Genomic DNA, 24,845 nt, shown 5'->3' on the forward strand with positions numbered 1-24,845 from the left:
CAAACCAAAGTTCTATACAAGACCAAGGACTTGCCTTTTCCACACCCTCACAAAGGTGTTTTGCAGGGACAGGTTTGTTGCCCATAAGGGTGAGTTATCCTCAGCAGCAGATCCATTCTCAGCCCGCCTCTGTTGGATTACTGCTGTTTGTGACCAGATGAGACCTGGGACATATTCCCTGCCCTAGTCTTTCCTTATTTGTCCTATAAGGGCAAACAAAAGTTTTGTCACAACAGATGCTGGGTCTTCAGATCTCTGAGGGTGAGCTGGTCATTTTCCTTCATTCCTGAGCATCAGATTTCGTTTCCATTCTCTGCATCTCCATTGTCTGGTGCCAGCAGGACCAGGAAAACGAAGCCTGCTGTTCACTGCCAGAAACATATAAACAGACTCCTCCCAGTGGCAGCCTCTCCTTTTGCATCCCAGTGCTGTGAGTGGGAGAGAAGAAGATGAAATGAGATTACAACTTCTGTAAATCCAGCAGTGAAAATAAACCTCCAGTACTGCAGTGGACCAAAAGTGTGTACCCATGTCATTACTTCTCTCTGTTGGAAGGAACCAGCTGCATGCCATGTTTCATAGGCCAGCTTCAACCAAACTAGTCAAGAGGCTGGACTTGTCAAAAGAATACAGTTAATTGTGTGTTATTATAGAATCAATCAGGAATGCGTTTCCCTCTCCACCTCTGCAGTTTCATACTGCAGAGAGAGGAAGCAGTGGACAAACCCTTACTACAAGCTTTCAGTTCAAATAGAGCAGAGACAGGCTAAGAGTGGGAACGGCATAAAGCCGCAGTGAACATTAAGGGCGGGACAGTAAGTTGCATTTTCACACACCTGGAAAACTCTTTTTTCCACCGAGTGAACTTGTTCCAACAAAGGAAGAGAAATTTTATTAATTTCCAATTTATCCTATTTATCATAATATATTTGTATCGTATTCCAATTTACTATTATCAGCAGGTTAGTGGTAGATGTTCTGAGGTGTGTGTTTGTTCTGGGAGAGACAGGCTGGAGAAATGGGCTGACAGGAGCCTTGTGAAGGAGAAGGTCAAAGTCCTGCACCTGGGGAGGAACAACCCCATGCACCAGTACATGCTGGGGGTCACCCAGCTGGAAAGAAGCTTTGCAGAAAAGCACCCAAGGGTCCTGGTGAACACCAAGTTGAATGTGAGCCAGCAATGTGCCCTCGCTGCAAAGGAGGTGAATGGGATCCTGGGCTGCATTAGACAGACCATTGCCAGCAGGTCGAGGGAGCTGATCCTTCCCCTCTGCTCAGCACTGGTGAGGCCACGCCTGGAGTGCTGTGTCCAGTGCTGGGCTCCCCAGTACAAAAGAGATATGGAGATACTGGGGAGTCCAGTGAAGGGCCACAAAGATGATGAAAGGACTGGAGCATTTCACGTATGAGGAAAGGCTGAGACAGCTGGGATGGTTTATCCTAGAGAAGAGGAGGCTGAGGGGAGATCTTATTAATGTATACATAATGTATATGTATATATGAAAGTAAAGAACTAGGCAGCATGGTGCATGGCAGGGAAGGGCTAGGGAGAAACTAATTGATCCAAACACCCGAGTTTTCATCTGAAAATGCTAGATCAGGGGTTCATGAGGAGGATTACAAATAAGTTGGAAGTGATTGTTATTGGGATTGATACTGCTGTGCCACATGTAAATAAGTGCTACAAACACCTGTGAAATCACAGAGAAAACAGAAACAAGATCTTGTTTCCAAAAAGAAAATTTTTGTTTCCCCCAGCAATTTTCTTTTCAAATAATTGAAATTGTCCTTGCATCACCTGGTTGAAAGAATGCAGTTTTGACCAACCCGGTTGCAATGAAACAGCAGAGTCCTCACTCTGCCATTTACAGAATGCCTTCAATTGCATATCCCTGGTATGTGAGGCTTGACATTCATTGAGGATATAGCACATGAAGGAATCAGGGCAGATGAAGACAAAAATACAGACCTTAGCATACCCAGCTAAGATGATGTCTGCTGAGCCTCATATAGAGTTCACTGAGCTGAGGGGCTTAAGGTGGGAAGGTTGCCAGCAAGGGTAGGTCTGCTTTTCAATAACCATGTGTTGTGGTTTACCTCCAGCAGGCAGCTAAGCACCACACCATGCCAGTAAGCCAGACCTGGGGAAACTGCAAGAAAACCACAGTATTTTAAGCAGTGTACTAGGGCCTAAAACCCTTGAGTTTTCATCTCAGGTTGTCTGGGTTACTTTGGGTGAGTCATTTTGTCTGTGCCAGAGTCCATTCAATATCAAAAGAAGATGCTGTCCCTGACTCCCAGAAAGTTGCCAGGCCCTATGAAATAATGCTGGAGATTTTGCCTGCTTTGTCAAAATGGTGGGAGCATATACAGAAGGAAGCCCAGCATTTGCTTTACCAGAGAACCGTAGTGAAGAAACAGCTTCTCGTGTTACCATGATGCATGTAGGTGAGGTGAGCATGTCTCTGAGCTTGCCTCGTTTACCTTGTGAATAGTGTAACAGCTTTGCTTCCCCTAGGATTTTACAGTGCAGTGCATGCTCGATTATTTTACTGATGAGCTCTTCAAACATGGCCTCTCAATCTCATCCCAAAGAGATGCTCAGGAAATGTAAAATAAATAAATACATTAGGTTGCCTCAAAAGTTGACTGATTTTTGAAGGGAAAGGATTTTCAGCTGCGGATTTTACTTTTAACGATGCATATGGCTCCTCTGTGGGTTCAAGTTTTCACAATACTAAAGGGATCTGAAGCAAGTATATTCATTTCCATGAAAAGCAGTTGAACAAATATCTTTGGCAGAGCTTTTAATCTTCTGTCTAGAGCATGTTGATATAGTTGATTGATATATACTAGTTTTCTTGGAAGTAAGTTCTTCTTGAATGAACTCTGTAAGCAGTGATGAATGAATGCAGGAGGAGCACGGCTAGCAGATCGAGGTAAGTTACAATCTTCATTCTCCATGGCATTTCTGAGGCTGCACTCTTACTGTGTCTGGTCTGCTGACCCCCAGTTCAAGAGGAACATGGAGAAACTGGAGAGAGTCCAATGGAGGACTACAAACTGCTCAGAGTATGGAGCATATGACCCACAGGGAGTGAGAGAGGGAGCTGGGCTTGTTTAGTCTGACCTGGAGGAGGTTGGAGTGATTAAATAGGTGCCTACAAATACTTGAAAGACAGTTACAAGGATGTTGGAACATGACCTTGGTAGGGGCAGAAGATATAACATGGGGCAATGGCTGCAACCGCAGCTTGGGGAGTTCAGATTGGACATGGGGAAAGACGTCTTCATCAGAGATTAGTGCAACACTGGAACAGGTCACTGGAGAAATGGTAGGTTCCCCATCCTTGGAAGTTTTCAAGATTTGACTAGACAAAGTCACAGCTGACCTGATCTAGCGTTGGCAGCAGTCCTGATTTAAGTGAAAGGATGGACTAGGTAATTTAGAGCTCCCTTCTAACCAGCACTTCTGTGATGCTATCAATGAATGCAGCAGGCTTCTTGGTTCAGATACAAGATACTTAATGCTCTTTTTGCACAACTGGGGCACCTCTCCCTTTGAGCTACGCCAGTGACAGAACTTTAGATTCACTGAGAGAAATCCAGGAAAGATATCCCTAAAACACACTCTCCTCAAGGCCAACACCTTGCAGGAGTTTTCTTGAGAAGCTTAGAGGTAACCACTTAAAATCTAGTCAAAAAAACTCTAGAAAGCCTGTTGGCCGCCTCAGTTGTACTCACAGCAGGTGGAAATGGCAGGAGAGAAAGGGAAAACTCATTGCCACTGCCTTGTTTGTGCCACCACCTACAAGCCAAATCACATGGGCCATGTAGAGACCCTTGAAATTAGGCTGCTGGGGCCCAAGTTGCTATTGGGAATGGGATGGAAGCCAAGCAGCTCGGGGACAGATTTTAAAAGTCAGTTTGGTATCTGTGCATGTTCATTGGTACCTACTGGGATTCTCAAGCCTTTAAAATCTTGCCCCCTTTCAATTGACTGAAAACATTTCTCTTCAGTTTTTGGCTACACAGCACATTTTTGACCAAGGTCCTAATGATCGGGAGCTGGCTTGTCAGCGGTGTAAGCTGTTTGGCTATTTGCCAAAAGAGTAGCCCTAGCTTCCTCTGCTGTGTGCCGTTCTGCACCTCTTTCCTGTAAGGTTTGTGTTCAACCAGTCCGGCTCCCGACCTGTTCGAACCAATATGCAAAGTGTCATCTTCAAACAGGCTTTGACCACCCCAGGTGCAAATCCTCTTCTCTGCGGGTGAGGCAGATCTTCCTGGGTTACGTGTCTTTTGGGCAGGTAGAGCAACCTTTAGGCATCAGATGGAGAAGGCAGGGCACAAGCCTGTGCTGTGTTTCTTTTGTGCAGTCCCCGAGGAAATTGGACGTGCACTACTATCCTCTCGTTTCCCATGCAGGTCACTGCAGGGCAGAATGAGGTCAGTAATGAAGGTTTATTGTCTCATTGCACTTAGATTTCTTAACTCCAAAGCTCCTGAGCTCACTAAACTTCTGATGATGATAGTAAGAGAGGGGAAGGACAGACAGAATCATTTTATCCTGCACCCTTTTTAACCTGAAAATTACGCTTTACATCCTCTAATACAGATGTCCATTCTTTGGAGTTTGGGTTAGGACTGTAAGCAAGACAGATGTTCTACTGCCACTTGCAAGGGTAATAATTACCAGAGCTATTGATCCTCCTGCTGCAGACCAAGATAACGACAGTACAGACAATGGTCAAAAAGAAATTCCCCCCTCTGATACAACATCACCCATCGTGGATTTTCACATAATGAAACCAAGAAGGACTCCATTGAACAGCAATAATTTGATCTAGATGTGCCAATAACTTGACCTGGAACAAGAACCGGCACAGGCAAACAAGACCCAGGCCACGTCTGTTCTGCTGTGTGAGGGCAGCTGCTGCTCGGGGAAACTGGTTAATGTGTTACATGCTGTTAATGGGTTGAACTTTTGGCAGCTTCCCCTCATGTCACTGTCCCTGTTTCTGTCAGGGTGAAGGTCAGATTATCTTAGATGGCTTGATTGTCCAGGCACTCTCTGGTCCCTTTTCCTGGCATTAGCCCTGGTGGGACCAGGAATGGAGAGCACAAGAGAGCAGGGTGGGTGGAGGGGGAAGGTTTTCAGCGTTTGCAGATGCTGCCCGTAAGTGGGGGTTAGGTACACCCACGCTTGTTTCCTAAACCCTAGCTCAATCCTCTGCTCCAGGTTTGAAGGAAATCAAACGGCTTCTGCTCCTCCAGCAGCCTCCGTGACCAGTGCCGTGGCCAGGTCCATACAGGGAGCCCTGCCAGAAATGAAGGCCGCCGCCTTCTCCTCTGCTGTTAGCCCTTCTTTTCTTTAGCTACCACCTTTCCTCCGTCGCCTGCTGCCCTGCCCCAAAAGAGAGACAGCTCTGGCCTGCTGGGCACCCTCCCCTCCCTCTCCCTGCCAGCCCCTGGCCTCCTGCCCGGACTCAGAGCTGCTGGTTCCAGCTCCTCCTTACCGCCTCTCCCCGTTTCTGGGTGGGCCCTGGCCCCCAGCCCTTATCTCCTCCAGCCCCTGGGCTGTTTGCAGAGGAGAGTATAAAGGGTTGACTGGGAGAGCGGAGGGGCAGTACAAGCAGCACCGGACCAGGCTGGCTGGCTGCTTGACTCATCACGTCCTGCTCTGCACCATGGGGAAGGACGGGCTGCTCATCAAACCAAACATCTTCCTCCTTCTCCTCTTCTTCCTTCCTGGAGACACCTCACCCGCCACAGAGCCGTAAGCTGCGCAGGGGGGTCTCTGGGCAGGTGGGAGACCTGGGTTGCCTTCCTGTGTCTGTTGCTTTGTCTCTTATCTCCTGCCTACTTTCTTTTACACAGGAATAAAGACACCAGGGCTGGGTGAAGTGTCTTCCACAAATAGCAACTCTAGTGCTTCAGGGGGACCCAAAACAGTCTGTGAAACTGAGATGTCAGTAAAACTTAAGGCGGGGGGGAGAAAAAAAGAAAAAAAAAAAAAGATGGAAAGGCCTATGAGAATACCTTTTGCTGCTTCAGAGAATTGACAGCATTTCAACAAAATTTTCTGCACAAAATTGGTTCTTTCCCAATTTGCCTTTTAAAGGGAACTTTTTATAACTGTTTACACACTCAGTTTTTCTTAAGAGAGAGACCTTTTGAAAAGACAACGAAAGGTTTCATTCTGGGTTGACTACCCTACTCCCAGGTTGAAATGCCCAGGAGATTGGAGTGGTTTTTTGACTGATAACGAGGAAAACACGAACAAATAACAGATGTGGCATGACCAGAAACGGCATTATTTTTTAATTCACATTTTTCAGCTCAGCCAATGGAATGAAAATTCCCTTCTTGTCCAGGCTTATGTGGCACTGTAAGGCTGTGACTGTTAAGGTCTGTGAGGTCTGTTATGCTGCATCCCTTCTTCACCCCCTTTTGCCCTGTTTGTATGTGAAGGGAGTGTGTGTTGTGTGCGTGTGTGTATGTGTATGGCAGGAGCAGCACATGAGGGGTCCTGACACCCCCGAGACTTTCGTCTTTGGCTTTTTGGCAATGTCTTTTCCTCCTCAGCAAAGCAAGGCTGTGCTGCAGTGCTTTCATCAAATGCGGGGTAGGCAGACAGCAGGGTTGAGATCTGAGGGGCCAGGGCTTTCTCCTTGCAGACCAGCTGATGGACATAAATGTGTCAGAGCCTCCCCTGCCACTAAAGGCAATGCCCTACCTTACTGCTGAGGTTTCGAGGGCTCTTTTCCCAGCTGCTCGCTGTTCTGGGAATGCCTGGTCAGAGGCCAGTCCTTGCCCACCCAAAAGGGAGCACTGTTGCTATTAGGCAGATCAGGTTTGATTCCCAGATGCAGTGCTGGGCACCGGGACACCACCGGCATGTTGCTCCACTGGGAGGGAGGCTGCGTAGGGCCGGGCAGGGAACCCCTGCTCAGGCTGAGCCAGAGGGCCTTGCTTCCCTGAAAAACTTAAATTTGCTCCAGTGTTTTTTTGCTTAAGATCTGGCACCACGCTGTGGCAGTTTTGGGTCTCTGCGAGGAATGAGAGTAGTGCTACAGACGGTTTGCAGCGGGTAGTCAATGGCGTTTATTCATTAGGTACCAGGACTTGTGTGGCTCCTGAATCCTAACAGTGTCTAGCAAAGGTGACAATCGATTTTTCCCCACTGGCATTATTCGGGGTCCCAGGAGGAAGTGCTGCTGTTGTGCCAGAACTTGGAAAAACGTATCCCTTCCAGACGTTTGGATTGAGGATTTCCTGTGGTATTTTACTTTTGAGACCGGCCTCTCTGCTTTCCCCTGCTGTTACAGACATGCTGAAAATCTTGTTACACTCCTAGAAAACACATCTTTCTCTCTGTACAGTGAGGGCTCTAGTCATCAGATTGGTTTATTTGCTCCTGTTACCTGTTCCTCCTCCTCTGACCTGTCCTTCTTCCCTGTTCCTAGGCAGTATATGGTGCTACTCCCCTTTCTCATACACACCGATTCTCCTGAGAAGGTCTGCGTTCAGCTGACCCACCTGAATGAATCTGTGACGCTGAGTGCCACACTCGAGTATCAAGGGGAAAACAGGAGCTTGATTGATGATGTGGTGTCAGAAAAGGACGTGTTCACCTGCATCCCTTTCTCTGTGAGTATCTCATCCTTGTGGGCTGATCCCAACAGGGATAAACTCTAAGGGCACTGAGTAGTAATGAACAGAGTAACACTGTGTAGGTATTCACTTCCCTCTTGGCCAAAGGTATGTTCATGTCCATCCTCAACACCCTCTCACTGCTGAGATCTCCTTAGCATGCTAGCTGAATGAGAAATGCTGAATCCTGGAAAGCCAGCCCCTCTCTAGGACAGGAGGAGGAGAGGCCAGGAGAAAAAAGAGGTTTTAGTATTGATGCTCCTGATGGCTCTTTGGTGAACAGCTTCTTTGAATGGCTCTCCACATCATCCTTCAACAGCCACAGATTGTCACATGAGTGCCTTCAAATTGGGGTAGAGCTTTTAGACCTCAGATACTTTTTGCCTTGTGGATATAGTACACTGAATTAATGTGGGAACATAGAGCTGTGATTGCCTCTGTCTGAAAAAGAGAATGAAGCAGGAAATTCATAGCTTAATGTAATTGATAGGCCCAAGGACTATAACAAGTCGTAGGCAACTAGGAAGGTTGGTCATCTGGCTTAGAGCACAGATTACGTCTTTGGCCTGAAGGCTGAAGAACTGGCCTTCAGGATACTGGACATGTTGGCATCTGTGTCTGGGTTTGTCAGATATAGGCTGAAGACGGAATTTTTTCATTTGGAGAGAGACGTATAGAGATTTGGCATGTCTGGTTTGGAAAGGGAAATGTTCTGCAAGAACTAGGGACATTATCTGAAAGAGAAGGGAGATTATTCCACAGAAAGGTTTTGGTCAGGGCAGTAAGAATTTCTTAACATTGGGTGGTAGAGCTGGGAGAGTCCCTTTGCTGCACAATACTTGCACAATCACTGCGCAGCAGTAGGAACGAGTAGGAACATGGGAAAAGTAAAGATCAGTGTCTTGTTCCTGGTTATAGTTGCCCTCATCTCTGTGTTGGGTCCATCAGGATTCTATTAGATCTCTTATTTCATGAAGGCCAGTTCAGTTCAGGAAGCCTTTAAAGGTGACATACTTGCCTTCTTACTCTCCAGCTTCCAAAATCAAATAGCCAGTCGCCAGTCACATTTATCACTGTGACAGTGAAGGGGGAGACACTGCATTTCAGGAGCCGCAAGTCGGTGCTGGTCAAGAATTCGGAGAGCCTGGTCTTCGTCCAGACAGACAAACCCATCTACAAGCCTGGACAGACAGGTACTGGGGAAGGGGTGGAGATTTGCATTTGGAGCAAAAATATGTACTAAAACTGTTGGACTGTGCTAGCCAGTTGTCGACTGCTTTCAGTGGGGGTCAGAACAGCAATCTCAGGGCTGAGGCTTATGTTTTTAATGCTCCATATGGGAACAATTTGGGGAACCTTAAGATACATGCACGTATCTGGGGCACCTGTACACACTCCCTCTGTCACTGAGGGCTCTGTTGTTGTGGTCCATGCATTTAGGGTCCGCATTAAAATCAGAGAAAGACTGGATATTTGTCCTATAGAGAACAGGGCCAAAATTCAGACTAAAAGTCATGAAATAGCTTTCAAAGTGGCAGCTGATTTTGCTCAATGAAGAAAGAGAGAACTACATAAGCCATTTATTTCTTCTGGGCCATTGATTTCCTAAATTTGGCCTGGACAGGAACTTATGTCCTAAAACAGACACTGAATTCTCTGTCCATCCAGAGCCAACACAAACTTGCAGCCAAGTGCTGAAGTAATTTGCTTGCATTCATCCTTCCTAAGACGTCAGTCTAGTTATAACAAAATTAGAAGACCTATGTGAATTCCAATGTAAAAATGTATTCTTGCAAAGTAGACAAAGGCAACTTAAATTTAACTTTGGTCCCAATTAATGAGATTCTGATGCCCATGTTCAGTAAGATGTTCACACTGCTGTGGATTTCCTCTTAACATCCTCTTATTCATGTAATTTGTTACATGGGTAACCTTCTAGCATGACAGCTTTCTAGTGAATGGAATTTCTTTAGAAGAGAACAGCTCTGTTCTCTGTTGTACCATTTATTTTTGCAACTGATGTTTTCTGGTTGGCGGCTGCACTGTGGAACCTCACTCTCTGCCTTTCTCCATCAGTCCTGTTCAGAATCGTTTCTCTGGATAAAGACTTCCGTCCCTTGAATGAGGTGGTAAGTGATACTTACTTTTCACTAGTTATTTGGCCTTAAGTCATCTATATGGGGAAAGGGAGGAAAGAAGTGTCTTTTGGGGAGAGCTCTCAGTACACTGAGATAGTTGTGCAATTCCGGCGTTACCTCAGATCTTGTTAACAGGATCTGTTCTTCAAATTTCTGCATAAGGCTGCTTTCTGCATTCTTGGAAAGGTTTGACAAACTGCAAATGAACGGTGCTGGTATAAACACCTCAGCAGTGAGCAAATCTGCATTATTACAGTGTACACCTGCTCTTATTAGTATTGCAGATCATAGAAAGGTAGTCATTTCAGCTGACTTTCTGCCTGAGACAAAGGATTGCCCCCGCCTCTAGATGTATCTCAAAATGCTCTGTTGCTCCATACCAGGAACTTTCTTCCTTGTCCCATTGGGTGATTGGCTTGTTCCCTTGAAATGTCGTCATAGCCCTGGTCATTTGACCATGTTACTTGCACTCTGTCTAAATGCGCATTCTAAATATGCTGTTTCCTTTCTTCTCTTTCTAGTTTCCACTGGTCTATATCGAGGTATGTACAAACATTCAATTCATGTTCACACCTATCACACCTCAACCTGGGCAGCATAACTACCTGTTGCCTCAAGATGATTCTTGTCTATTTTATTTGTTAAGCAGCTCCGTAACATTGATTTGAATATACAAAGCTTTAACTCATATGGTGGAAACCATGTACTCTGGGCCCAGGTTACAACTCCTTCTATTGTGCAGCCCTGGGCTCCCCACACAACTCTGCTAGTGCCCCTCCCTCCTACCTTGCAGCCTCCTGAAACACTGGGGCTGGGCCTCCCCTCACTGCTTTTCCCAGTGCTTTTTAGTTCTCTTTGCAGACTCCCACTGTTCTCACAATCTCCCTGTGGTCTCATTATCTGTAGGACCCAAAGAAAAACCGTCTGTACCAGTGGACAAAGGCAGAGTTAAAGGGGGGGTTAATCCAGCTGTTCTTCAACCTCACCTCTGAACCTATGCAAGGGACCTACACAGTGGTGGCACAGAAGGCCTCTGGCAAGACAATTCAGCATCCTTTCTCTGTGGAGGAGTATGGTAACTGTCGCTGCAGTTTCAAGTTCCTAACAGCTAGTCCCGTGGGACGTGAAAGCTTAATTGAACCGGGTGCTAGATCTGACTAGGAGGTCCAGCATGGCTGCAAAAATGTCTCTGTGTCCTCTCCCTCCCAAGCATCATCCCTTTCTCAGGAGTGAAGACTGAAGGGCTTGAGCGACCTGTCTCCACTCCTCCCTAAGCCCCAGGCCATGCAGTGCAGCCTTTCTGGCTGCCCACCTCAGCAAGGCTCCCATCAGGAGCAGCAAGTGTGCTTGGATCAGTCTGTGCTGGCAACTACAAGTCTCATCTCCTTTCAGAGGAGATTTAAGGCTGCAGCCTCATCTCCAGCTGGCTACACACCTGTCAAGAGTCATGCTATGAGTCTGGGCCTCCCCTGCCTGAGGCCCAAAGTCCTGACCTTTTGGTGTAGGCTGGGGCTGTCTGTAAATTCAGATCTTGCCTGTCCTCCCCCACAAGCTAAGCCCATAGCTTGCAGTACACCTTAGTGCCTTAACCTCCCTCTGGTACTCTCACCCCTATGCCAGTTCCATCTGCTTGGCTAGAAAATGGTATCCCAATACACACCCATGCATGGTCACAACCAACATAGCTTCCCACCCCAGCAAGCCAGCTGCAGTCCTTGTTACATGGTCTGACATGGTCTGGCTCATGCAGCAGAGATGAGTTCTGGAAGATGAGTCTGGAAGTCCTTTGACCTCTTTCAATTGCAAGACTGTTCCTGTGCCCTGAATCCCTCCTAGTTCTGCCCAGACGGTCACTGTCCACTTCCCCTCCTGCAGCTGGGTTTGGATGTGATGCCACCCTGTGCTAAGTCATCAGGGAAGCTATGGGGTCTTCCTCTTTTGCAAACTGGAAAGACCTAGATGCTTTGGAAATGCAGAGACCAGGCTGCAGTCCCAGCTCTGTATGTTTGTGGGAGACCTCTATTGACTTAGCTCTCTATTTTACTGTAATCTACTGCTGTGGGACTGATAACCCATGTGTTACCTAAGAAGCTGCTGTATTTTAATAGTTGGTGTAGTAATCCTGTCTTCTTAACTGGCACAATGGTTGGCTGAGTGCCTGTGGTTTTCACTGACTTCAGTGAGATGCACAGGTGACAGAAGCCTCTAAAATCTGACCATATAGATGCAAAAGGACATTTGTAAGAATAGCCTTTGAGCAGCCTTCATGTCTCATTCTTATGTTGCTCCCCACCACATAGACTGTTTTCCTTTGGTTCTGCTGCAGTGCTGCCAAAATTCGAAGTAACAGTGAAAATGCCTAAGGTGATCACCATTCTTGATGAGAAGCTGAAGGTGACAGTTTGTGGACTGTAAGTGTCATTCTTTCAAGTCCTTCTTGGTTTCAGGTTTTTCTTCAGCTGCTGCTGAAAGTCCAGTTGGGAGACTGAGATATGATACTTCATTACATTTCTCAATCCTTTTGGGGTCCCAGGACCAAACAGACTACATCTACCATTAGACAAAAGGCAACAATTATTGCTTCGGGCACTTTGTATGTTCATGTTAATGAACGTATTGTTCTTCTGGTTTTGGGGAGGGGTTTTTTTACATATTTTTTGAGTCATAGAGGATTTAAGACCAGCTGCAGTGCTAGGAAAGAGGTCTTCAGTTTAGTTTACCTGGGAATGATGTTTTAACTGTGGCTTCTGCTTGTCATTGCTGAGAGGAAACTGTAAGTCATGCAGCTGTCCTCTTTCCTTTGGGCCACCTCATTCGATTCTGCATGGCATGTTCCATGCATCCTGCAGGGAGAGCCACAACTTGGGCTGAAGAACAAGCCAAAAGACCCAGAGCACATGCATAGACAAACCAGTTCCATCAGAATTGGGTGGTGGGGTAGATACGTGCAACGTGTTCTCCAAGGGGAGGGGTACTCTCAACTAAATCAGCATTAGGGTAAATGATTTCTGCAGACTTGTGTGTTATTCCCAGGGATGCAATCAGGACTATAAGATTCAGTGCTCCTGCCCCCCGTTGCCAGGCTTCATCCTAAAATATTACCAAATTTCTTTCTGCTTTTTATTTCCTGTGATGACCCTGCTGTATCCTGGAGGCAGCTCTAGGGAAGAGTCCTGGCTCCACTGGGGGTGAGCTAGTCATTTTTCTCCATCCCTCTTACATTCCTAATGGCTCTGTTTTTCTTTCAATCCTCCCTGCTGGTAGATACACATTTGGGAAGCCGGTTCCTGGCCTCGTGAGCTTCCGTGTCTGCCGGAAGTTTGAACATGTATCCACCGCCTGCTATGGTGAAGAGGCTAAGGCAGTGTGTGACGAGTTCTCTGGACAGGTGAGTCCTGATTACTCTTGTGGGTAGAGTGATAAGAGAAAGTGTGATTTATTGAGCGTGCCTTGTAGGCACAGGCTTGCTCTGATGGAGTATGTACAAGCATGTGTGTGAAGAGGGGAGAGACTCCACGTATTTTAAGGAAGCCTGAAGAAGGAGAGAAGATTAAGTGCAAGATGAAATGTGAAAGGTGAAAATAAGGGGGAAGGTCTGTGCACTAAGAAAGATGTGTGTAAACGCAAGAAGCTGATGGAGGAGGAAGAGATTAAAGAAACAAAAAAAAGGTCAGATGGAGTGTAGAGAGTATAAGAGAGAAGTGAGACAGAAAAGGCATGAACGATGAGAGCAGAGTTGGAGTTGGCTTATAGTAGAGACTGTGTGTGGGATCAGAAGTTGGTGTTAGAAGCAGGAAAGGAGCAGAAACCACAGGAGGGATTATGCAGTTTAAGCAAGAAGGAAAGTACAGGGACTGTTCTTGAAGAGTACAGGGACACTGCCTGGTTGTGTAAGGATGGGATCAGGAAGGCCAAGGCTCGGCTGGAGCTGAACCTAGCAAGGGATGCAAAGAAGAATAAGAAGGGCTTCTAGTGGCACGTCAACCAGAAAAGGAAGGTTAAAGAAAGCGTACCCCCTCTGATGAGCAGAAGTGGCGAGCTAGTAACAACAGACGAGGAGAAGGCTGAGGTATTCAACAACAACTTTGCCTCAGTCTTCACTGGCAACCTCTCTCCTCACGCCTCCGGAGTCAGTGGGCCATTTGATGAGGATCAGGGGGGCAAAGGTCCTCCCACTGTAAGAGAAGATCAGGTTCACAACCACCTGAGGAACCTGACCTATGAGTCTATGGGTCCTGATGAAATGCATCCCAGAGTCCTGAGGGAATTGGCTGATGTAGTTGCCAAGCCACTCGCCATGATATTCTAAAAGTCATGGCAGTCAGGTGAAGTCCCTGGGGACTGGAAAAAGGGAAATATTGCACCCATTTTTAAAAAGGGTAAAAAGGAGGACCCTGGGAACTACCAACGTGCCAGCCTCACCTCTGTGCCTCGGAAGATCATTGAGCAGATCCTCCTAGAAGCTATGCTAAGGCACATGGAGGACAGGGAGGTGATTTGAGACAGCCAGCATGGCTTCACCAAGGGCAAGTCCTGCCTGACCAACCCAGTGGCCTTCTATGATGGAGTGACTGCATCACTGGACGAGGGAAGAGCTATGGATGCCATTTATCTGGACTTCTGTCAAGGCCTTTGACACGGTCTCCCCACAATATCCTTCTCTCTAAATTGGAAGGATATGGATTTGATGGGCGGACTGTTTGGTGGATAGCAAACTGGCTGGATGGTCACATCCAGAGCGACACGGGTCAATGGCTCGATGTCCAGATGGAGATCAGTGACGAGTGGTGTCCCTCACGGGTCCGTACTGGGGCCAGTGCTGTTCAATGTCTTCATCAATGACATAGACAGCGGGATCGAGTGCAGCCTCCGCAAGTTTGCAGCTGACACCAAGCTGAGTGGTGCAGTCGACACGCCCGAGGGATGGGATGCCATCCAGAGGGACCTGGACAAGCTTGAGAAGTGGGCCTGTGTGAACCTCAGGAGGTTCAACAAGGCCAAGTGCAAGGTCCTGCACCTGGGTCAGGGCAATCCCTGGTATCAGTACAGGCTGGGGGATGAATGGATTGAGTGCAGCCCTGAGGAAAAGGACTTGGGGGTACTGGTAGATGAAAAGCTGGACATGAGCTGGCAATGTGCTCTCGCAGCCCAGAAAGCCAACCATATCCTGGGCTGCATCGAGTGTGGTCAGCAGGTGGAGGGAGGTGATTCTGCCCCTCTACTGTGCTCTGGTGAGACCCCACCTGGAGTACTGTGTCCAGCTCTGGGGTCCTCAGCACAGGAAGGACATGGACCTGTTGGAGCGGGTCCAGAGGAGGGCCACAAAAATGATCAGAGGGATGGAGCACCTCTGCTATGAGGAAACACTGAGAGAGCTGGGGTTGTTCAGCCTGCAGAAGAGAAGGCTGCGGGGAGACCTTATTGCAGCCTTTCAATACTTAAAGGGGGCCTAGAAGAAAGATGGGGACAGACTTTTTAGCAGGGCTGGTAGTGATAGGACAAGGGGTAATGGTTTTAAACTAAAAGAGGGTAGATTCAGACTAGATATAAGGAAGACATTTTTTACAATGAGGGTAGTGAAACACTGGAACAGGTTGCCCAGAGAGGTGGTAGATGCCCCATCCTTGGAAACATTCAAGGTCAGGCTGGATGGGGCTCTGAGCAACCTGATCGAGTTGTAGATGTCCCTCCCAATTGCAGGGGGGATGGACTAGATGACCTTTAAAGGTCCCTTCCATCCCAAAGCATTCTATGATTCTATGAAAGGAATATGGATTTAGCAGCAGTGGTTAAGACAGACAGAAAAAAAAAATCAATTTTTTCACTCTTCAGACTGGCAAGTCTACATGGACAGGGCAGGTGCAACAGTGCTAGCTTAATTGACAGAAGCTGGGGTAATAGCAATTGTAGAACTATGCCAGGACAAGAAAGCAAGCAGAAGACATGCTTATGGTCCTTGGGGTCTGCTACAGTATGATCCCCGCAACTGCCTCTGGCACTGCTGTTACCCATGCTAAAAGAAAATATGAACACTGCAGTGCTGTCCTCTGTTCCAGGCATCTCTTCCCTTGTCTGTGGAGACCTGCCTTGTACATGAAGATGCTGAAGAGAGGTGGCAAGCTTTGGAAATACTTTTCCAGATGTCATCTTCTTTCTACACATACACAGGCTTTGGTTTATGTGTCACTCATACGGCTTGTGCGTTTTAAGTCAGCAGGTATATTCTAATGTACCTGATGCCTGGCAAACAATTCCTGTGTGGCATACACTTGAATAATTCCCTGTGCTTCTGTATCAAGTGTTTGGAATTTCAAACTTCACACATACATACACAAAAATCTTCTCGGTTGCAAACTCGTTGCTCTGATGTTGCTGCAAGCACTTCAAAATACTCCTTGCCAAGTTATTTACGTGCTTTTCCAGTTTTGATAAAAACAACAGAAGGAATGATCAGTGAGGTTATGGGCTTCTCTTCCAGTTCAGAACAACGCACAGTGATGGATTCATTAAGTTGGATAAACATTATATAAATGAGACTACAATGGTCTTGTTTGTTTTCCTCCAACAGACAGACAACTATGGCTGCATTTCTGAAATGGTAAAGACCAAGTTATTCCAGCTCAAGAGAAGTGGATATCAGAATAAGCTTCATGTGGAAGCTAAAATTAAAGAGGAGGAGACAGGTATGAATCATCTGGATCAAAGAGCTGTGTAATAAGCCCAGGAGAGACCAGCAGAGGGGCCTGCCAAGTAGGAATGAGGGAGAAAAGCAGACTCTTGCTTTTCTGGAATCCTAAAATTTTCCTGCCTGGAGGCCAGGAGCATCAATAAAATTGCTTGTCCAGCCAAAGGAGGGTTGTTCTGGAGTAAAAGTAATTCTGGTCAGGCAGAGGCAAATGAATTCTTTGTGCTTCTTCCTACAGGAGTGGAGTTGGCTGGAACAAGCTTCTCTGAGATCACAACCACCATTAGCAAAATCAGTTTTGAGCATTCAGACTCCTATTACAAACCTGGACTCCCCTTCTTTGGGCAGGTAGGGAAACCATGAGAATGGAATGCCATGAGTGCCAAGTGATCGTGCTACTGAAGCTCCTGGACAGATACATGTCTTGCTTTGCAAAGATGCTGGACCTCAGTGCTGCTAATCCCTGTGGGTCTCCTCTCCTCTGCAGGCTCTCAAACCAGGGAACAGTAGCTGAGAGCACAGCCCCCATTCTGCTTACCCCTCTGTCCTTGCAATTCTGCTTCTCCAGTCAAGTAAAATTCTGTTTTTCCAGTCTCCTGTTTAATAGGAGGCCTAAGGGGGGAGAGTGCATGTCACGTCCACTCCTCTGACCCAGAGGTGGAGATAAGAAAGGGCCAAAGAAACAAGATTCAAAAAGTTTGCAGCTCTCCCTGAAAGAGATAGATGATGCACATGTAAAGTGCAGTAGAAGCTTCCTTGCCTGACATGAGCCCAACATCCTTAGCTTGGTGGTCTATCAGTCTGTTCAGGTGACAGGCATTCCTCTCCTTCTATAATGTGCTGGTTTTGCTCCTCCAGGTGAAACTAGTGGATGGGGCCGGTGCTCCAATCGCCAATGAAACTGTGAGGATTTCTTTAGGAGGAGGCCAGGAAACCAACTACACAACAAATGAAGAGGGCAAGGCACGGTTTGCCCTGAACACTTCCACGGTGTACTTCAATTCTGTTGGAATTAGGGTGAGTCCTGCAGGCAGAGGAGGTGATGAAGTGACCCATGGGGCTGGAAGGGTAGTACGTCTGAAGTTTCTACTATATACGCAAAAGCACTTAGCTTCTTGTTCCTGGTTGTTTGTGCCAATCTTGACATCAGTGTGGTGGAAACAGCCGTACAACAAACCAGGTTGCCATGTCACAATTGCACTTAGATTGTAAGTAAGTATTTGATTTCTGCTTGGCAATAGCAATATAGGGTTAGAAGGAACATCAAGAGATCATAATAGCCCATTCTGCTCCAAGGCATCACCAGCCCTACCTAGACAAATCTGTTTCAAGGATGTGTCTGACTCCCATGGTGGGGTGCTGCTAGTGCTTCGCTGTCTTTTCAATTAAATGATTTCCCAAGTATCTCATCTAAATATCCTTTGTGGTCAGTTAAGGGAATCTGCAGCTCTCAGGGTTTAATTTAACATTCCGAGTTTCTAAGCTGTCCTCCTTACTTTTTTTTTTTTTTTTTTTTCCTGCCATAAAGAGAAAAAGGGTATGAACCATTCACAGAAATTCTCTCCCTGGTGTGGAATTTGTTTATCTGGGAAAAATAAGTGCTGCTGAGCATCCTTTTGTTAGTGGAAAATGCAATATGTGTGTAATATGCACATTTTGTAATATCTCACCCTGGAATAGGGCACATTGTCTAGAATTATATTTGCTCTTCTTCCTACAATTCTCTTGTCACATATTAAAACCATTAAAAATTATCCAGAAGCTACAACTAGGTGCTTGAAGTTTTTGGAATTTTACAGGGTAAAGTAAAGGCAAGAATTCTCAAGAATAGTGAGAAAGATAAGGAAATAAGGCACATGAAATGCTGAAGTAGCACCCTTCTAAATGTAAAATATCTTCCACTTGCTCTCATTTTTAAGAAGACCCGGACTCTCTCAGCTCCTAAACTTCTAATCAATTTAGGTTTTGAATTCTCAGGTGGAGACTTTTCCTCCTTTTCCATAGCATCCTTAGCTTGAGCTTGGCACTAGTAATCTCTGAACTGAACAGCACTATCCCTTCTCCAGCACCAATAATGAGAAGAAAAATGAAAACCAGGTTCTCTTCTCTTTAAGCTAACAGGATATTAGAGAGGGCAAGATATTAGGGTAAAGAGCCCTTGAGCTGATTCTGATAGTAAACAAACAACTGATATGATTCAGCTTGTTTGAGACAAACTCCAGCTTCTCTGGGAGTGAGATCATTCCCAACGATTTGCTAAGGATACCACCACCCTGTATTGCATCTTCCAAACTCATGGGGTTTTTTAATAGACTACCTTGTTGTTTAAATACAAAAAATACCAAACCTTTAATACTAGGCCATGAATTTGGCTCCAGTTCAGCCACCTGTGTTTGAGGATCTATGTGTGTATTTTCTCCTTTTTCAGGCAATTCATAAAGCACAGCCCTACTGCTATGAGCGCTCCTGGGTTTTTCCACGTTATGAAGAAGGCCATCTCCAACTAAAGCGCTTTTACTCTCCTAGTAATAGCTTCCTCAAAATTGAGCCCAAGTCTGAGACACTTAGCTGTGGCTCCTCCACAGAGGTCCGCGTGCACTATATCCTTACTCCAAAGGCCATAGGAGAACAGAAGAAAATCGTCTTTTACTACCTGGTAAGCTTGCACCTGCCATACAGTGAGGTTGTCAACTGGTAGTTGTAGCGGGGCTGGAGATGGAAATTGTGGTTTGTAGCAGCAGGCTTTAAACATTTTCCCATCATCCTTCATATGTTCTTTTCCCACAAAAAGGAGGGTCTGTCTTAGGAGCAGAATAGTAAGGATATCCTAGTGCCCCCTGGGTGAGCACTGGGATTCGGCTACACGGAGGCACAGAGCAGCTGAGCAGGGTTGCAAGGAGCAGACATACCGCTCAGTTGCTCTCCTCTCAGGTTCCCCCTCTTTAACGCTTGGCTCATGCATAACCTCAACCACAGCAAGGTTTCTCCTTCCATTCAGGTGATGGCCAAGGGAATCATTAAGCAAGCGGGCACCCACATTCTGGATTTGAACCAGGAAAGCGGTGAGTTTCTCTCCTCTGCCAAATTGTCGCTGTCTTGGGAGGCTAGACTACTGTGGCAGACACACATTATGTGCTTCCATATAAATGCAGGGACCCACATCTCCATGTCCTCTGAGATATGGGAAAAGTTTGAGCTTTCTTTTCTCTACCTTTATTTAGGCTTTGCACAGATTTGCTCTAATCCCCTGTGCCAGCTGTCTTTCTTCTGACACTGCATTTCTGGGGCTCCAGTGCTCCTAGGGGACACGGACTGATGGTCTGTTTTTAGAAGCTGAACCAAAATTCTGCATGATTATGCACTGGAAAACAGGACTTGAAACAGGCCTTTTCAGTCAGACAGTGAGACTTATGCATCTCTGTGAGCACCAATTCATCCCACTTGGAGGCCTGGAGTTTCATCATGGCTAGGATGAAGTTCCGCATGAAGTCAAACCTAGAATTTTGGCTGCTCCAAGAGCAGGTTTCCTGTACCTTAACTTTTTGCTCATGTTTTGTTTGCTAGCCAATGGGGTCTTCTTGCTACAGCTGCCTATACAAGCTGATGTTGCTCCAGTGGCCCAAGTGCTTGTCTACACCACTGCCCCTAGCAGGGAGGTGATAGCTGATTCAACCAAGTTCAATGTAGAAAAGTGTTTCAGCAATAAGGTAAGTGTCCACTTCTTGCAGGAGCAGCCATCAGACTGCAGCGTGGCCAAGCTCATTTATTTAGATTTAGCCTGGCTAAGATCATTTATTTAGGTTTACTAATACTGGTCAAGCCACCTATCAATTGTTTTAGCTAGCTTCACTGCTTACTGGTTTGGGCTAGCTTGGAGGAGATCAGCTGTTGGAAAAAAGGTGCTAGCAGGGACTACACTGATAAGACCCCTCTTAGCAAGTAGTCGCAGCCACTGATTTCACAGATAGTCCTAGGTAAGAAAAAGGGAGGCCACATGTCTTATGTCATACTGCAACCCATGTATTTCACTCCATTTCCTACAAACTCATTCCAGCTTGTGTGATCACAGAGCAAAAATAAAACACACATGGCCCCAGTCCAGTGGGTGAAGCTAATACTTGTCAGATCTTTCAACTCCTGTACATCTTATCCTGTCATTTTCATCTGTTGTATGTAAATGGAGATAAACCTTGCCTGAACCTCCTGAGCAATGCACAGCGGTGCTTCAATAGCAACGGTGAGACTGAAAGAGTTCAGAAAAATAAAGCATTCTTTCTGTGAGCATGTGGACCATTGCTCTCTAATAGCCCCACATATTTCTTATGCAGAAGAGCAGATTGATGTATGAGCAGCCCTAAGAAAAGAACAACCTCAAAAATTCCTGTCAGGACTTCACAATAGTAGACAGGACACTGATAAAGGCAGTCCCTTGTCCTGCTAAAACCCAAGCTAAATGAGTTCTTGAGACTGGTGTCACTGGGAGCTTGGTCACCTGAATTTTGTTCATATATTAAAGGTCATACTATGCACTGCATTAAAGTCTGGGTGCAAGCCAAGTGCGAAGTGATTTACATGCTTAGATACTGCTTTCCTCTCTGAAAGCATCCTGAATTCAAAGCTGTTGTCAGACTGGATAGGACAGACTTTGGGCTATTTCTATGCTAGACAGATTTTCTAGTAGCAAGCTTGCTACAGCCCTTGTTCTGCCATTTCCTGAAGAATATTGTTTTTGCAGTCTCAAGATTAGGAGTCCACCCTGGGAGAGGTGTGGGGGGGTCAGCAGAAGGCATGCTGAGGTCTGGTTGGGACATGAGGGAGACTGGCAGCTGATGACGCTTTCGTCAGGCAACATGTTTACTCTGAGGATGCTTTGATCATTGCGTGTTGGGGGAGGGTTTGTACTGACGAGGAGAGGGAAGATTTATGCAAGTCAGCCATCTTATTACAAAATCATGTGAGATGGTGATGACAGCAACTTCTGCTGGCAAGAACTTCCAGGGCAGATGTTGGTAGGGGCTTGTTAGAGTTCTGAGTTAGGTTTTGGGGAAGGCACATAAATCTGGCAGGCCTCAACCAACAGGCTAGTTCTTCAGAATCATTACCAGCCAGTAGATATTGCAATATTACTCCGGGGCATCACTGCTTCTCGTGTCACCAAAGAATCTGCTAAGCAAGGTCTTTGCAAGCCTGTTTTCTCTCCACATACAATATCTGGGTACAGTACAGACGCTGGACCTGGTTCAAGACCACACCCAGCTGCCCGAACAGATTTAGCCACTACGTGGGATTATCTCATCACATTCACAGTGGCCATAAAGCCCAAAACTGCCTTAAAAGTTTTATGAGCAATTGTGATGCTGGAAGTTGCCCAGAACCGTTAGTGCTGATTCCTCTGGCACTGCAGGAAGCAAACCCAGCTCTGCAGTAGCACAGAGGGAGTGTGTGTGTTTGTGCATGTGTATGTGGGCTTTGTAAGGTTGGAACTGATGCACTCAACTGAAGGGAAATGCACTCAACTGAAGGGAAATGCACTCAACTCTACCTGCAAGGGTAGAGCATCTGTGACGTAGCTTTTCCTGTGGCTACAGGTGGACTTGAGCTTCTCTCCTTCTGAAGGCCTGCCTTCTTCTGATGCTCACTTGCTGTTCAGAGCCTCCCCGAACTCCCTCTGCGCTGTCCGTGCTGTGGACAAGAGCGTTCTCCTCATGAAGCCAGAAGCTGACCTGTCACCCAGCTCTGTAAGTCCTTAGTCTGTGGAGCAACTCGGAGCCTGGTCAGAGCAAGCGCAGCCCAGTGCTGGGGTGGAAACAGTGAACAGTCCCTCCTGTCAGTGCTGACACAGGAAAGCTGCTGTGTGCTGTTTCTCATCTTCCTTCAGCGGGAAAAAAGATGAGAATTGGGCAGCAGCTGTTTATTAGGGGTTTTGTGTGACTGTAGGGATGGCAATTAGGAAGCTCTTTTAAAGTGACTGGTTCTTGTGGCCAGAGCCAAACACTGTTTTGAGTTTGATGATGATTTTTCAGTTATTCTCTCCAGCCATGGATTAATTTTCTTGGAGTAGTGTCTGGAAGTGTCAGAGAGTTTATTCCCCTCATGACAAGCAGCAAACAACAATCCTTGAGTAGGGACAAAGGACTGCAGATGGTCTGCCCAGTGTCATTTTTTTATATATATGAGCCATAATAACCAGAGTAACATGCTGTCCATAACAAAAGAGGCAGTACCTCCAAATTTGGATCTCTTTTTTGACTCCCAAATTCCCATTGCTCCTGCCATGGGAGGACCATGGCAATGTGAATGTGTGTGCAGGTGATGTGACTGTTATGGTGCTTGCATCCAGCTCCCTCAGTTGTGTTTTGTGACAGTGAACACTGAAAATGCCAAACACCCTGGCTCTTTCTGCCTAGGTATATAGCTTGCTGCCAGTGAAGGAATTGCATGACTATTACTATGGTGCAGACATGTCCGTGGAGGAGCCCCTGGAGAATTGCATCCCCGTGAAGAAGATAGTTGTGGATGGGATCACCTATTCTCCAGTAGTGGAGATGAACGAAGAGGATGCTTACAGCATCCTAAAGGTATAGCCCTCTTGCATGGTTAGGGAGTGGAGGGGGAGAAGGACTGAGAATGCTTAAGCCTTCTGTGGTATGATGCAACATAACAAGGGAAGAGTTTGTGAATCTGAATGATCTGACACTAATTTTTATCCAGAGGCAAGTTCAGTGAGAGTCAAAACTTCACCCATCTTGCCAGCTTTTCTCCCGACTTGGTGGAAAAGGGATCATTCTCAAAGTTTTCTTCTTAGAGGAAAAGCTTTGAGGTTGACTTGAAATAAAGTTCTAACAGGAGGTAAATAATCCTGTGCCATTACAGTTACCCCAAATAAAATCCTTGAGCTGCATCATAGCCACAGACATTTCCTTCCAAAGAGAAAACTCTATATCTACTCCCTGGCTCATCCTGACCCCTAAGCTGGAATTGGACTGGAACCAGTGCCCTAGAGACAGAGGGGATCTATACTTTGCCCTCTCTGAGCCACCCAGGCACCCAGACCCAGGGTTGGGGGGTTCACCTCAAGGTCCAATCCACAGACAGTAACAGCTTCTCCTTTTGAGGCAGTAAAATACCAATGTCAGGTCTGCTGTGTAAACTTCAACAGAATGCAGTAACAAAAAAAACATGTTGGATTCTCTCCCCCATAGGAAATGGGATTAAAGGTTTTCACAAATACCAAGGTGAGGAAACCTTGGTATTGCAGCACTGAGATTTACGTGCCTCCAGCAGCCCGCCTTGCATCAAGTTCAGCCATGCCTGGAGCATCTGTGCATGCAATGAGGACAAGTGGTAAAGGAACTGGGTCTTGTTATTACCTCTGTTCTGAAGAGAGATCCTGTCTGTATTTTGTGGTGAATACTCAAACAAGAGCTGGGGTTGTGGATTGAACCCTTGGAAGTAGTACTGATGTAGTGGGTTCACAGATGTCAGCTTCTGCATGAATGTGGGGCATATCTCTCTTGCTGGGTTGTGAAGGTCTACAGACAAGCTTTGATAACTCCACATTAGAAGTCAACAGAACCACGTAGTTTTCAAAGACTCTCGCAGAGCAGAGGATATTATTCTGCTGCTAAATTCTCTGTTAACTAAGCTTTTGCACTAGACTTCTTTTCCTAGATATCACTTAAGGGTTTTCCAATACCATCTTCAGTCTGCCCTCATTGACTCACTCGGTTTTATGCATGGTCAAAACCAGATGAAGTGGATGAGAAAATTTTCAGTGACCAGTTGGTAGACTTTGAAGGCTTAGAATGGTAAGATGTGAGTGGCAGAAGTCCAGTCTGAAATGAACCCACCCTATTTCTAGGGGCTATTTCAGCTCTTACACTGTAGCTGTTTGGGAGACAGAAGTGGCCGTATCATCATCCTTAGTCTGATATTAAGGGAAATACCTGGAAAATCTAGGTTATTCTAGCTGGATAACTAATTCAGAGAGTTTTCCCTTGGTACGAGAACCCGTGCTTTTGTACATATCCAGTTTTAAGACAATTTCAACTTCTGACACAGGTTGCTAAGATGCACGATAGATGCTTTTTAATTATTTTAAACTGAAATAGGCAGCAGTAAGAAGACTGAAATACCGTGATAGACAATACAAGCAAGCCACTGTCACTCTTGCTAGGAGCTACGTGATACAGCTCTGATGGCATCTTTCATTCCTGCCCTGAGACCTTCTCAGACTTTGGAGGTGCCTGTTGCACAGATAGTACGGACACTTGCTAGCTACAGATTTTTATCTAAATGTAGAAATTAATTTAGCCAAAGTAAAAATGACCCAAACTAGAATTTAGTTCAGAACTTTTGTTCTTTATCTG

The 24,845-nt window shown here is 46.1% G+C and overlaps 1 protein-coding gene across 1 annotated transcript in view; it reads left to right on the forward strand.

Moving 5' to 3' along the window:
• Nucleotides 1-5,687: 5,687 nt before the first annotated feature.
• The window catches only part of LOC309588998 (alpha-2-macroglobulin-like), a gene marked incomplete at both ends in the record, with an annotated part of 33,230 nt that continues 14,072 nt past the window's right edge, over nucleotides 5,688-24,845 (forward strand). Inside the window, 17 exons of the mRNA XM_082308833.1 lie at nucleotides 5,688-5,776; nucleotides 7,467-7,650; nucleotides 8,687-8,846; nucleotides 9,730-9,782; nucleotides 10,313-10,333; nucleotides 10,698-10,866; nucleotides 12,118-12,202; nucleotides 13,056-13,179; nucleotides 16,360-16,474; nucleotides 16,715-16,824; nucleotides 17,335-17,493; nucleotides 18,905-19,132; nucleotides 19,475-19,538; nucleotides 20,041-20,183; nucleotides 22,065-22,214; nucleotides 22,884-23,054; nucleotides 23,679-23,820. Of these exons, the coding sequence (XP_082164959.1) occupies nucleotides 5,688-5,776; nucleotides 7,467-7,650; nucleotides 8,687-8,846; nucleotides 9,730-9,782; nucleotides 10,313-10,333; nucleotides 10,698-10,866; nucleotides 12,118-12,202; nucleotides 13,056-13,179; nucleotides 16,360-16,474; nucleotides 16,715-16,824; nucleotides 17,335-17,493; nucleotides 18,905-19,132; nucleotides 19,475-19,538; nucleotides 20,041-20,183; nucleotides 22,065-22,214; nucleotides 22,884-23,054; nucleotides 23,679-23,820 (2,167 nt within the window). The remainder of the gene's footprint in view (nucleotides 5,777-7,466; nucleotides 7,651-8,686; nucleotides 8,847-9,729; nucleotides 9,783-10,312; nucleotides 10,334-10,697; nucleotides 10,867-12,117; nucleotides 12,203-13,055; nucleotides 13,180-16,359; nucleotides 16,475-16,714; nucleotides 16,825-17,334; nucleotides 17,494-18,904; nucleotides 19,133-19,474; nucleotides 19,539-20,040; nucleotides 20,184-22,064; nucleotides 22,215-22,883; nucleotides 23,055-23,678; nucleotides 23,821-24,845) is intronic.

This window comes from Platalea leucorodia (genome assembly GCF_965183815.1).
Source record: "Platalea leucorodia genome assembly, chromosome: 4".
Taxonomy (NCBI): Eukaryota; Metazoa; Chordata; class Aves; order Pelecaniformes; family Threskiornithidae; genus Platalea; species Platalea leucorodia.